Here is a 14,795-nt window from a genome sequence, read left to right on the forward strand (position 1 = left end):
ACACCGTTATTTTTGGACAATCGTCCCCAGAAAAACCCAATGCGGGAAAACCGATGCAGCAGTTCTGAGGGTTTTATTATTAAGCAGCTTTCTTGAGTACAACTAGGGTGCCAAACTAGCTCACCCAACAGAGATTTCTACACGGCAATAATACCTCTTCTTAGAAGCAGATATTCAGCTTCTCAGCACTAGTCTGCCCCACGAAAATCCTTTCGGCGCTTCTCCAAGGCTCTGCGTTAGCCCTGCTAGCCTTTGCGTAGCTCTGGAACCCTCTGCGTCAGCTTCTACCTTTCTACCTCAGCTCTCTGGCCTTCTGCGCCACCCAAACGGGCCCATCAGCCTCTACGCAGTCTCTAGCTGCCTCTGCGTGGCTCCTGCTGCCTCTGCATAGCCTCCTCAATCACTGTGTTGGCCCTCTGGCACTATCTCTGCCTCTCTGCTATGTACTCATTGCCCCTCGCTGCAACTCAGATCACTTGTTCGAATTTTCTCAACAAACCCCGCTCCAGAAAATTGAACTGATTGATCAATCTTGGTGTATCTCTAACTGACCCTCAAGCCTCTTATACTTTTCCTGTTGAGTCTTCAACAGCCGAGATTAAGTCCCTAATCAACAGCTAAGATTAGATTTGGCTTGATCCATGTCATTTAGAACATTCTCACCCAGTTTTATATTAATACCCATTGATATTTTAATTTTCCTAAGTTTAGACTTAGGAATTCCATTAAAAATATTAATTATTTTAATATCTCTCTAACCGGTTGCAATTTCCCCAAACCATTTCTAGGTCTTGGAGATCTCATGTGCTTTAGCCTCTCCACCAACTTTCATGGCTAGAGCACATCTGATGCTACCCCAAATCAACACTCCCTCTTAGCAAGGAATGTGCTCTAGTAATGCTCCACCATTAAACATCACACTAATCATCCAGCAACAATACCTATGTTGATGCTTGGCCTGCTCCATAACATCCACTACACTGTTGCCTCCTGTATTATTGCACATGGCTCTGCCACTGCCACTACTACATCTCTACTGCATCTCCCTCTCAACATGTTGCATCATGTTGCCCATAGCACTGCCACTGCTACACTGCAACTCAGTTACCAAGAAGTAAGTAACTAATCTACCCAGCTACTGACATCCTTGTTAGTCCAGAAGCCTCCTGATGCTGAAGCTACCTCTACTGCTATCTTGTGCTCCCTCTTTTGCCTCCACGTTGCTGCAAGCACCTCTGTGCCTCTCGCACGGCTGCAACATTCTATGTGCCTCTCTGCACTGCTGCAACCACCTTTGTGCCTCTCGCATTGCTGCAACCCCCGTTGCACTGCTACAGACCTCTACACTCTAGCACTGCCTTGTTGCTCCATCCGCATCTTGCTTCCACCAACATCTGTCATCCTGCTACTGACATTCAAGGCTCCCGTAGTCGGATATGATCCAAGAGTTTGGGTACCTCAAGGATATGCCCCTCATTTTTTGTAGTCCTCCTAACTACAGCTCGATGTCTCCCCACCTCTTCTCTAGAGGTACATGAGCACTCATGGCAAAGTCGTCATTAATCTCGACTTCTTTCTCCACCTTAGCCAAAGCTGCCTTGGAGTCAGAAGCCTCTCCCTTATTCTTCTTCCTAGGACACTGGGTTGCATAATGACCCAGCTCCCCACAATGGAAGCACTTCACCTTGGAGATGTCCTTCTTCTTCCTCTTCCCCTGCTGTCACGCAAATGCCAGAGCCGCATTCTCCTCCTCCCCTTTCTTGATTCTACCTCCTTTGCTGCTACTTCCTGCCTTAGTCAACTGTCTGATCTCTTCTTGGCGAAGAGCTGCCCACATCTCTTCCCATCTTGGAAGATCAGCTCTGCCTAAAATGCTTTGCACGAACGTCTCCCAATCCTCGGAGACTGCATTCAGGGCGGTCCTCACCATGAACTCCTGATCCAGTGTGGCCCCTATGGAAGTAAGTTGGTCTCGAATCTCTTGCAACCTGCTAAGGTATAGATCTATCTGCTCCCCCTTCTGCATCTAATACGACCGCAGTTGATTCTCCAACAGCATATTCCTCTGCACGGAAGTGCCCTGATACAATGTCATCAAGGTATTCCACATCTCCTTTGTCATGTTCTTCTCAACAATATGTGATACTACATGATCCTTGACCCCATCAAGGATTATGCACTTTGTCTTCGCCATTGCATCCTCATACCTTTCACTATCAACTAGGTCGACTAGGATAGCCACAGTTCTCAAGGCGAAGCCCTTGATGTGATGTCTATCCAGAACGAACAGGATCCTGGCCTTCCACATGACAAAGTTGGAGGCCCCGTCCAACTTGTCCTGATCCCTCAGTCCATTCATTGCCATCTCCGCTCCTTTTCTAGACTCCCTCTGAGTCTCGACTTCCCTCCTAGAAGTTCTCTCTTAGACTCCCTCTGAGTCTCAATTTCCCTGCTGGAAATCTTCTCGCCAACTGTCGATCCAATCCTCTTTGCAACTGCAACTTGGATCTAGATTTCTTAGCTAGAAATCTGTCAAGGGAGCAACTCCCTCTACCTTGGTTTTGTCCCGTTAGGTACTGTTCTGCTTCAACAGCAACAACACCCCACCAGCTTCCTAATCCACAATCTGCCCACAGCTCCCTATAACCCAGCAACTAAAGATACTGAGCCTTCCAGCTCTACGCAATCCGACAAAGGCTGAATCACTCGTCTAGCCAACTGCATCAAGCCTAACTGACTGAGTAGGATGACGTGGCTCTTCGTGAGCCTCTTTTGCCTCGCTCTGGCTTGAAATGATTATGCAGGCCCTCTGCATCACTCCCTCTCTACTGCTTTCTGCTTAGGAGCAGCTCTGTCTCTCGGGACAGCTGCTACTGCTGCAAATATTTCTGAATTATATTGGTACCTTCAGTCCTCCTGTGATCTGCAACGCTCTGATACCATGTTGAAATTTATGAGTCTGACACGTCAGAAATTCTTACTGCATTATCTGGTTTATTTCACCTACTTGTTTATTCCTTAACAAGTTATTTATCCATATAAATACTGAAAATAAACACAAATGCAGTCTCAACTCATATACAGATCATCAACTGAAATAATAGACAAACACACAAGGGACACCGTTATTTTTGGACAATCGTCCCCGAAAAAACCCAATGCGGGAAAACCGGTGCAGCAGTTCTGAGGGTTTTATTATTAAGTAGCTTTCTTGAGTACAACTAGGGTGCCAAACCGACTCACCCAACAGATATTTCTACACGACGGTAATACCTCTTCTCGGAAGTAGATATTCATCTTCTCTGCACTAGTCTACCCCAAGAAAATCCTTCCGGCGCTTCTCCAAGGTTCTGCATCAGCCCTGCTAGCCTTTGCGTAACTCTAGAACCCTCTGCATCAGCCTTCTGCCTCTCTGTGTCAGCTCTCTGGCCTTCTACGTCACCCACGCAGGCCCCTCAGCCTCTATGCAGTCTCTAGCTGCCTCTGCATGGCTCCTGTTGCCTCTGCGTCGCCTCCTCAATCACTGTGTTGACCCTCTGGCACTATCTCTACCTCTCCGTTATGTACTCATTGCCCCTCGAACTCAGATCACTTGTTCAAATTTTCTCAACAAACCCCGCTGCAAAAAATCGAACTGACTGATCAATCTTGGTGTATCTCCAACTGACCCTCAAACCTCCTCTTATAATTTTCCTATTGAGTCTTCAACAATCGAAATTAAGTCTCTAATCAATGGCTAAGATTAGATTTGGCTTGATCCATGTCATTTAGAACATTCTCACCCAGTATTATATTAATACTATTTTAATTTTTTGAGTTTAGACATAGGAACTCCATTAAAAATATTAATTATTTTAATATCTCTCTAACCGGATGGAATTTACCCAAACCATTTCTATGTTTGGGAGATCTCATGTGCTTTAGCCTCTCCACCAATTTTCATGGCTAAAGCACATCCGATGCTACCCCAAATCAACACAAGCACTATAACATCGCTCTCATCTTATTGTATAGGCTAGTTGCTTAAAGCACTACCTTCTCTTTCTCATCTATGCCCTACTTCTATAATCCAATTAACAATTAATAGTTATTAGTGGACATCAACAAATTTTTCATTTCACTTCACTCTACGATCATCAGTGCTTCTTCCAAATTAGTTTATAAGCACTTTAATTTTGTAACATTGAGGTTAAACAATAATTTCAAAACCTAAAGCAAGCCCATGCACAACTAATATATATGTTGAGACTCAAACAAGCATATGCATAAACATGTGATCTCTTGCAACTTTATAAGAACCTTACATAGGATGAATTGACATGCAATAACATGTAAGCAGAACACACAAATATACTAAGAAAATTATTTATATGGCTTGCAAGGGATTTAATATTTTGGGAAGCAATTTAAAATTATACATCAAAAGTGAAAATTAACCCAATGGAAACATTTATTAGATGTATAATTATAATATGCCACTCATAAGGTCCTCACCTGCTCAAAACCAAACATAAGATTTGCCCACTCTACGTCTCGAGCTATTAGCAAGTTGGCCCTTGCAAGGAGTGGGGCTATCATAACCTACAAAAAACAACAATAATAAATTTATGTGATTTAAGTATCTTCTCTATAATTGCAAAAGCCAAAGTAACTTGTAGGATAAAAATAAAACTATAAACAAAATGTTATCTCTAAAATGCTTGAATTCTTGTGCAAATGTGAAATTATCACATACTGGCCATAACAAACTATTTGGAAAACTATTTTAAAAATTTATAAACTGTTCATATTTGCCCACGAGGAAAAAAAGTATATTATTAATGTTTGAAAGTTATATGCTTAATACTTACCAATTAAATTATATTATTTTCTTGTGCAACCACTTTTGCAGTCTCATGTGCACTTATGATGCTCATTAACATGAAAACTTATCAAGCTGATAGCATAAGCATGCCAAACGTCTTACAAAAGAAAACCTTAATACAAGCAAACAAATTATTTTACCAGAAGTAGCTGGGTATCTAGAATACATAAAAAATGAAATATGTGCCAAAATATGTGCTGCATTCGAATTACACAGTTTAAAAAATGTCATATAATATGTTGATCTGAAGATCTTCCATACTTCATGAATATCCTTATATTTCTATCCTTGCATACAAGTCTGCATGGCCTCATTGTAGGCTTGGATTCAAAGTAAAATGCATCCAAGGGAAAATAAAATATAGGGCTTCTCTATTTTTTACAAGAATTGAACTAGAATGCAGTCTAGAGGAATACTAGAAGAGACTTTTAATTTAAAAGTAATTATTAAAAAGGCTTTCAAACTGAAACATGGCAATAAGGAGATAGACGAAGTAGCTTTTTTAAATAGGAAAAGTCCAAGAATGCATAAGCAAAAAGTGATAGACAATTTCAAAAAGAGTTTCATATTATAATACAAAATGGATCCAAGAGAGCAAGATTGATGAGAATGAACTCTTAGTAAACAAAGTCTATGTATTTTCTTGTTGAGAGATTTCTAATATTGAGAAACAAATGCCCTTAAAAAAAAATTTTAAGCTATCATGAATCATGTGATGATGGAAAAAGAATTCTTTTATGATTTGTAGACATAAAGCAACAAAGAAGACCTTACAACATAAACAATAAATGTTTGATCAATGCTTAATGCATATTTTATTCCTAAGAATTTCTTATAAGCACAATTTATTAGTGAATTTGTATTTCATACTATTAGAGAATCTACATATTTACACATAACACATATAGATAGTGATGGAAAAAAGTAGTTGCCAAATCCCGAGATGTAATTCATAGCATGTAACATGAGTGGTACTTTAAAAGAGACTTAATGGTAATCTCAAGTAAATCTATTCTCTCTTTAAGAGAGCTCTTCTCCCATGTACAATCATCCAAAGTTGAGAACACAATTTCTACATTCCTTGAACAAGTATGTCTCCATTCACCATGAAAACTCTTTTCAAGTACCATACCACCTTGCTTTATCTCTATCCATATCAATTTGGTATCAAAAACTCAAGGTTACTGACTGTTTATTTCTTTTGCAAACATTGCTAAACCTTGGCATCACGATGTCAACATACTGAAAAACACTATCGCACCAACGGCCTTGTTACAGCAATATCTAGCATCCTAGTGCAAAGCCTCACTAGGGAACCTAGATCGGGCGCAACAATGGGAGTGTCACCACTGTCACCTCAATAACAACTCCCTTTGTTTTAGTGATGGTCTCAATCCAACACGAGGTCTTGAGTATATTTTCATTCATGTCAAAGCGAGTGTAGGATATCATCATTGATAACCTCAATATGCTGGTATGCATGGAAGAGATGATGCAATGATGAAACCCTAGCTCTAGGGTTTGGATCCCTTGGAAAATGATCACACCCCACATTTGCTGAAGATTTTGAAAAAGCAGACCAATGAATTTGCTTTGTAAACCATCATCATTGGATTCTCTTTGTCATGTCGATTAGGACAGTATGTGGAGTGCTTTGTGGGTCCTCCTGGTTTGGGAAATATGCCAAGTCAAAGATAGTGCACCCTCATTATGGTCAAAAGCCCCAAACAAGTGATGGTGTGGCAACATTATATTGGTTAGACTAAGTGTGAAAATCTGGAAATTCCAAATCCTACTGTAGCAACTGATAATATTTCTTCTATTTGTTAATTTACTGAAACAAATTATTTGTAGTTGTCTACGGCAAATATTGAAATACATACACTACAATCTTCACAAATTAATTACTGCGGAAAATAAATGTAAGGAAAATACTAGCACAACAATAACACATTAACACAGTTATTTTTGGACAATTGTCCCCGAAAAAACCCAATGTGGGAAAATCAATGCAGCAGATGAGGGTTTCTTTTATTATTCTTCAGCAAAATCTCATGTACAATCTACAGATAGCAGAATAGAAAAAGAATCACTGAGAGAAATTTTACAAACAAATTTCTCCACTCCACAGTGAATTTCTGACACTTGAGAGGATCGGCTGCCCTCACGCTAGCCACACTGCATCACCTCTTTTGCGCTGCCTCTTCCTGTTGTTTTCTGCACTCTCGACTATTGTTGAACCCTCTCTCTCTCACCTGTAACTCACCCTCTGATTCGATTTCCTCTTTCCGAACTTCAACTAGTGCGACAATTGATCTACATGGGAAACTGAGTATGTGCCTGGTGTGTTTTCCAAACGCCCATCGAAGTCATTCTTATAATCTTCTCGTTGAATAATCAACGGCCCAGATTAAATTCTAATCAATGGCTCAGATCATATTGACTCGATCTCCGTCTTTTTCTAGAAGATTCACACCCAGTTTTATTAATACCCTTTAATTATTTTAATTTCCTAAGTTTAGACTTAGGCATCCATTAAAAATAATTAATTATTTGAATAAAACGGTCTCCAAGTGGAATTTCCAAAACGATTTTTGGGTATTCTGGAATACATGTGACCTAGACTCCCTGCAAATTTTGAGGCTTAAAGAACATCCGATGCTACCAGAAATCAACACTCCCTCTTAGCAAGGAATGTGCTCTAGTAATGCACCCTACTGAAGCATCACCCTGACTTTGTATCATCTTCCTCTATGTTGTTGATGTCTGATATTATTGTCCACCAACTATTGCGCAAATGTTGCATTTGTGTTGTTGTTGTCCCTGCATACTGCTGCCAACTACTGCATCTGCACTACAACTCCCTCTCATCTGTTGCTGTTGCAACTGAGAAACCATTTGTTTCTGCTATTGAAACGGGTTCTCTACCATACCCATCTACTCCCTGAACTGGATGAACTTAGCTCTTCCTAGAGCCTTTGTGAGTACGTCTGCTACCTGATCTCCTGTGGGGACATACTGTAGTTGTACTGCCCCACGCTGAACACAGTCTCTGATAAAGTGACATCTGATATCAATGTGTTTTGACTGATCATGAAATACTAGATTCTCAGAGAGTTTGATACAACTCTGATTATCGTAGTAAACATTGGTCGCTTCCATCCTCTTCCTGAACAAACTCACAAGAAGTTTTCTAAGCCATATAGCTTCACATGTAGCTGTTATGGCCGCCATATATTTTGCTTCTTCTAAGCTCAAAGCTACTGACTTCTACTTCCTGCTAAACCAAGAGATCATTCCTGATCCAACGTTGAAGCAATACTCGGAGGTGCTTTTCCGGTCTACTAAACTACCTGCCTAATCTGCATCTATGAATCCACTCAATCTGACGTCATCTCCTCAGGTGTATTTCAACCCATATTCGATTGTTCCACGCACATATCTAAGAATGTGCCTCACTGCTGCCCAATGTACCCTTTTCGATTCCACCATGAACTGACTAAGGGTGTTGACAGTGAAACAAATGTCTAGCCTAGTGTTGACCAGATACATGAGCGACCCAATGAGTTGTCTATACAAGGTGGGGTCCACTTCCTTGTCTCCTGATGCATCTATTTTCTTCCAGTTGGTGATCATAGGCATAGCCATGGGCTGGAAATCCTGCATTCTGAATCTCTTCAGAATCTCTGTAGCATATCTTCCTTGCCCAAGGAAGATCTCCCCATTCTTCTGCCAAACTTCCAACCCTAGAAAATAATGCATCAACCCCATATCCTTCATGTCGAATTTTGCTTCAAGATTCTTCTTGCAATCCTTTATGAGCCCAGATGACCTTATTAGAAATAAGTCATCTACATATAATACTAGAATAAGTGGTTGATTCTCCACCATTAGATATTAGAGATTGGGATTAGCGTCACTCTTGATGAATCCCAACTGCTGCAAGTAACTATCAATCCGACCATACCATGCTATGGGTGCCTGCTTGAACCCATACAAGGCTTTCTTTAACCTACATACATGAGTTCTCTTTTCGTGAGTCTCGAAGCCTTCAGGTTCTTCTATATACACCTCTTCTTCTATCACCCCGTTCAAGAATGTTGTCTTGACATCTGTCTGGTGAATCTCCCATCACATTTGAGTTGCTAGGGATATAACGGATCTAATAGAGGTATATCTAGCTACTGGGGTGAAGGTCTCCTCATAGTCTATTCCTTCCTTTTGTGTGTACCCCTTTGCCACAAACCCGGCCTTATACTTCTCTATACTGCCATCTATAGCGTACTTGATCTTGTAGATCCACATTGATCCTACAATTGATCTATCCTCTGGTCTAAGTACCACATCCCAGACATCATTCGTCATGATAGAACTGTATTCTTCTACCATGGCATCCACCCAAACTTGGTGTTGTACGGCTTCTTGAAAACTGGAGGGTTCTTCAACCTGTGCTACCAAGGCTTGGTACCTGTCAGGCTGTCTACACTGCCTCTTGTCGATTCTAGGAGCTCCGACAAACTCCTCTGCGTCCCTCAGCGTCTGTCATACTTCCTTGTTGGTTCTACCACTGGTGGTGGGAGGCTCAATCAAATCCTCCTCCTGTTCCTGTTGTTCCATCTGCTGAGAACTACCTAGATCTCCTACTCCTGAGGAAATATTGGTGCTGGTTACAGTACTCTATCCTGATATCTATCCTCCTGGTTATCCTTCCTACTGCCCCTACTGCTGTTGAACTAATGAAACATCTGTTGATTGATCTTCTGCTAGCATCTCTCGAGATTTTCTGAAAGCTCTATCTTCCATGAACTTTGCATATCATCTTACTACAATTTTCCTGCTGCTTGGAATGTAGATTTTGTATGCTTTTGAGGTTTCGCTATACCCTACGAAGTACCCCTTTTTTGTAGTCTGATCCAACTTACTATGCTTCTCGTCTGGAATGTGACAATATGCCACTTCCGAATATCTTGAGATGACTCACCTCCGGCTTTTTCCCTATGAAGACTCCTTCAGGCATTTTCTTCCCCAATGCTCTGTGAGGAGTTCTATTCTGGATATACATCGTTGTGTTGCATGCCTCTGCCCATAAGAATCTAGGCAAGTCCTGGTCATATAACATAGCCTTTGCTGCCCCGACAATTGTTCTATTCTTCCGCTCCGCTACTCCATTCTGTTGTGGATTGTATGGAGTTGTCCACTCTCTTTTGATGCCCTCCTTTGTGCAGAAATCTGTGAAGTTTTTATCCGTATATTCTCCACCATTATCTTAACGCAATACCTCTATATTTTTCCCTATCATATTTTCAACGAGAGCCTTCACTCTCTAAATCGATCAAAGACCTCATCCTTAGTCTTTAAGAAATAGATCTAGGTTTTTCTAGAGTGATCATCAATAAAGGTGACAAAGTACTCACCACCGCTAAGAGCTTTCGTGGACATCGAGCCACAAATATCTGAGTGTATCAATCCCAACATGCCTCTTGCTTTGTTGTCACTTCTGGGAAAAGTTGCCTTAGCAATTTCCCTAGTATGCATCCTCTACATACATCATCATGCTCAATACTAAGGACTGGAACTCCTGTAACAGTCTCTTTGAGCATCCTCAGTGCTCCACGGTGCAAGTGTCTCATTCACCTATGCCATAGTTCATTCAGTTCCTTTTCACCATTATGATTATTGCCTATCAGTGCCATTGGAGATTCGAGTTGCAATCTATACAATTTGTTGCTTCGAGCTCCAATTTGTCTCTTCTTCTTCCAGCTAGAATGTTTGACATATGCCTTCCTTCCAATGAAGTATACATCATAGCCTTTGTCCTATATTTGTTGATTTGGGGTAGCATTAAATGTGCTTTAAGCCTCAAATTTTGCAGGGAGGCTTGAGCACAAGTATTCCGAAGAACCCATAAAGCGTTTTGGGAAATTCCACCTAGAATTGATTTTATTAAAGTAATTAATATTTTTAATGGGATTCCTAAGTTTAAACTTGAGGAAAATTAAAATATTAATGGGTATTAATCTAATCAAGGATAAATCTTCTAGAAAAAGCCAAGGATCAAGCCAAAACAATCTGAGCATTTGATTAAGATGCAATCTAGGCCATTGGTTGTCCAACAGGAAGATATAAGAAGGGGCTTGAGGGTCATTTGGAAAACACACAAGGAGATAGAGAGATATCGATTTTCTGAAGTGAGAAGTTCTCAGGAGGAAAAATCGATTAAAGGAATCTCTTACAGTTGAGGGGCAAGGATAGCAACTTCCGGAGAGAGAGATTCTCAGCCGAAGATACATCAGCAAAGAGAGGCAATAAGTGATCTAAAGGCCTTGACGCAGAGGCCGACACAAAAGTGACGCAGAGGCAGAGAGAGAAAGTCGAAAATTAGAGCAGAGGGTCAGTTTCAGCAGTCGGAAGTCGGGGTGTGAGACAGGGACGCTGAGAGCAATGACTCTGGGCTTCTGATCGAATTCCTAGCTGGGTGACGGAGTGCTTACAAGGGTTGACATTGGGACAATGCGGAGCTAGCGTAGTGCCTTCCAGGGGCATCTCATCCAGTAGCCAGAACAGCCAAGACTTTTCTCAGTGATTGTGTAAGGTAAACTCACAAAGCTTTTGCCAGTATTTCTATTTGTAACTGAATAACCCTATGAGGTATTCAGTGATGTATTCAGATTTTGCTATTGCATAATAATAAAAACCCTAAGAGCTATTGCACCAGTTTTCCCGCATTGGGTTTTTTCGGGGATTATTTGTCCAAAAATAAATGTTGCCTATGTGTTGTATTTTTCTTTCTTGCTCAGTATTTTGTTTCCGCATATATATAAATTAAGTGAAGGTTGCAGATGTATTTACTTCGAAATTTACCATAGAAGACAGTAAATAACTTGCATGATTTAATCAAGTAGGAGAAGTAACATCAGTTTGCTGCAGTAGGGATTCTGATGTAGGAAATTTCACATGGTATCAGAGCTAGTGTAGGAGAAACAAGAGGAGCAGAACCAAAAACCCCAGTGCTAAGCAAAAGGGGAAATCGAAAAGTTGCAGCAAGCAGCAAGTCGAAACCCCAGAGGGTTTGCACAGTTCTAGCCGGAGGATCGAAAATTCAAGGTAGTCTCTCTCTCCGAGTGAGTTGACAGAGAGAAAAGAGCTTCCAGTTCGAATTTTTGCAGTGGCAAAGGGAGCAGCGCTGAGCCTCAGCATGAGGAGCAGCTAGTGGACGCAGATTTTTCAATGGGCAGCTTTGTCGGGCTAAAAAAATGTCAAAAGAAAGAAGCAGCAGAGCATAGTGAGGGAATACTTCCTTAGTGATTTCTTACTGAGGAAATCAACATTTCTCAATTGTTGAGCAGCAAGATCTTAAGGATTAGATTAAATTCAAATATGAGACCAGTGCCCTATGGAGTCAAAACTCTTTCTTACTATTAAATTAAGACCAAGTAATCGGATGGACAATTGCTGCTTAGATGCTTCACTAACCTATATGCGATGCAAATCCTAAGACCTAGGTGTAATGCAAAGATCTTGGTTACTTTTTAGTTAAATGCCTAATCTAAGTATGACCTTCCCTTAACTGTTTTGAAGCTAGGCTCCAAGGTAGGTTGTGGGAAGGAAGTCATCATGAAGCAAGCAAAGGCTTGATTAACGATACCTTTTGTTAGGCTTCTATCACCCAATGCCTTCAACATTGTAGAGACTATGGCTCTGACAATTGTAAGGTCACCGTGTTAACCACCGAAGAGTTGTTAAGCCTCTCAAGCTAGATGAGAAGGGTGGTTAGAAGGGTGGCCCTAGAAGTCTATCAACCAAGCTTATGCTTGGAGATAAATTATTAATGCAACTAGGCCTAGGATGCTTATGCAAATGATGTGAATGAACCTTGAGTTGAGATTGTTTAATTGTTTAAGTAAAGTTATGATCACTTATTGTGACAAGAGTACTTAATGATGAATTATAAAACAATCCTACAACCAAGACTGTGGCGAATTAGTAAGTGCTAATATTAAACACTCCAAAGATAAACTTATATTCCACAAGATGCTTAACCAATGAACGATTAGCTAATGATTATCAATCACAATTGCTCAAGATGGTGATTATTGCCAAAGATAATACCATAAAATTTTTCTTTAGACAATGCCACTTATCGTGATTAGATTTTAAATGCCAAGACAACCAAATAGAATCTTCAATGCTTTAGATCACAATTAGAAGAAGATGTCAATTTATCGTTTGCCAACTTAGACCACAAGATATCAATATGCCCAAGGAAACTTAAGATATTCAACAAAATTAGAGCTTAAATGAGTGATTTTAGTGCTAAGTTAACAATTCTTAGATCTAACACAAGACAAGTAAACATTAGATCACAATGAGCCAATTAGATCCTGAAAACCACTTATGTGACATATAGGACAACAGCGAGTAAATCACTCTAGATCAAGAAATTATCAAGCATGTGAAAACTAACTATGACCAATGAGATGCCCAATGACTTGCTAAGCAACTATATGAGCTACTTAACCCTCTTTTGATGAAGCATTAAGAGATATATCAGATCTGGAAACACTTATAATAGCAGTGAGAAAGATATTGAAACAGTGAGCTACCAATGTGAGAGTCTGTGTCAAATTGTGTCCAAAAATTGCCAAATGCTAGAACAAGTTTGCCAAATTGAAAATTTTCATTTTTAAGCCCCTTAAGATGTGATCTTCAGATTTCTATCAGATCTGATCTACTGGTTATGCAGAGATATTTCAGTCACTAAATAAGTAGATATATGCTCAAAAATCAATGTCCAACTTGCCAAATAACAAGTAAAAATTTACCATGAAACTTTTTAGTGTGTTTAGGCAAGTTGTGGCGAATTCTAAGGCACTTAAGGATGAATTTTATCACTGTTATAAAATATTTATTACAGCTGTAGCAAAACAGTGAGAAGACAAGGGTTTAAAATCAAACCCTAGGCTCAAAGCCTTGAAGATTACTTGCCCGATTTGCCAAAACTTGTCCAATGGATTTGGCACCTGAAAACACCAATCTTGAACTAACTTCTCCCTGCAAAACCCACCAATATTCAGTCCAGAAATTTCAGAGATGGAAGGAGGGCAAAGCAGGGTCAAGAGAGGCCAACGCTAGGCTTAATAGGGCTAGTGTTGGAGGAAAAAAGGCCTAGATAGGCCTGCATTAAGGGGAGGGGGCTTTGAAGGGCCTAGTGGCTTAGGGTAAGAGCCCTAAAGGGTTGTCGTGGGCCCTACAAGGGCCACGGCCTAGGAGAAGAAAGAGGTCGAGGGCTTGGGAAAGGGCCTAAGGCCTACGTCCTAAGGTTCTAAGGCCCAAAAGGGTTGTCGCAAGCCCTTGGAGGGCTGCAGCTAGGAGAGAAGGGGAAAGGGAGGAGAGAGAGGGCCAAATAGGGAAGAGCGAGGGAGAGAAGGGTGAGCAGAGGAGGACGGAGGGCCAATGGAGGGATAAGGAGGTCGAGAAAGGGGAGATGAAGAGAGAGGAGGGGGGACAAGGCCTTTCAAGGCCACGACAAAGGCCAGGAGGGAAGGCCAAGGCCCTTGGGGCTTACATCTAGCCTCCAAGAGGCTAGAAAGGCTGACACAGGGGCCCAAGAGGCTGACGTTGAGGGTTTGGAGGACAAATCCAGGCCTAGTTGCCCTCAAAACCAGAAACCCTTGCTCCAAAATTAAATTTGCTTTAGGTCTTCAATTTCTGCAAAATTTCTTCAGTAAATGGCCTTGCAAAATATTTGGAGACTAGATCTTACCCTCAAGGGCCTACAACGAGCTTTATTCCAGCTATTTGTCTTTGATCTCACCTGCACAAACGAATTTAGAAATACCCAAAACCCCAGTATATACAAAAATTTCAAAATAGTTCAAAACCCCAAACCCCAGCTGCAAAACAAGGGTTAGAAAATAAAGTATTTACAAAA

The 14,795-nt window shown here is 40.8% G+C and overlaps 1 protein-coding gene across 1 annotated transcript in view; it reads right to left on the reverse strand.

Annotated features, from left to right (window-relative positions):
• The window catches only part of LOC149252550 (uncharacterized), a 152,484-nt gene that overhangs the window by 115,625 nt on the left and 22,064 nt on the right, over positions 1-14,795 (reverse strand). The window contains exon 3 of the mRNA XM_089454182.1: positions 4,495-4,581. Within this exon, the coding sequence (XP_089310308.1) occupies positions 4,495-4,581 (87 nt within the window). The remainder of the gene's footprint in view (positions 1-4,494; positions 4,582-14,795) is intronic.

The sequence above is a fragment of the Pinus tabuliformis genome, chromosome 7 (genome assembly GCF_031772625.1).
Source record: "Pinus tabuliformis cultivar Carrire ecotype Pingquan chromosome 7, CPIR1, whole genome shotgun sequence".
NCBI classification, from domain to species: domain Eukaryota; kingdom Viridiplantae; phylum Streptophyta; class Pinopsida; order Pinales; family Pinaceae; genus Pinus; species Pinus tabuliformis.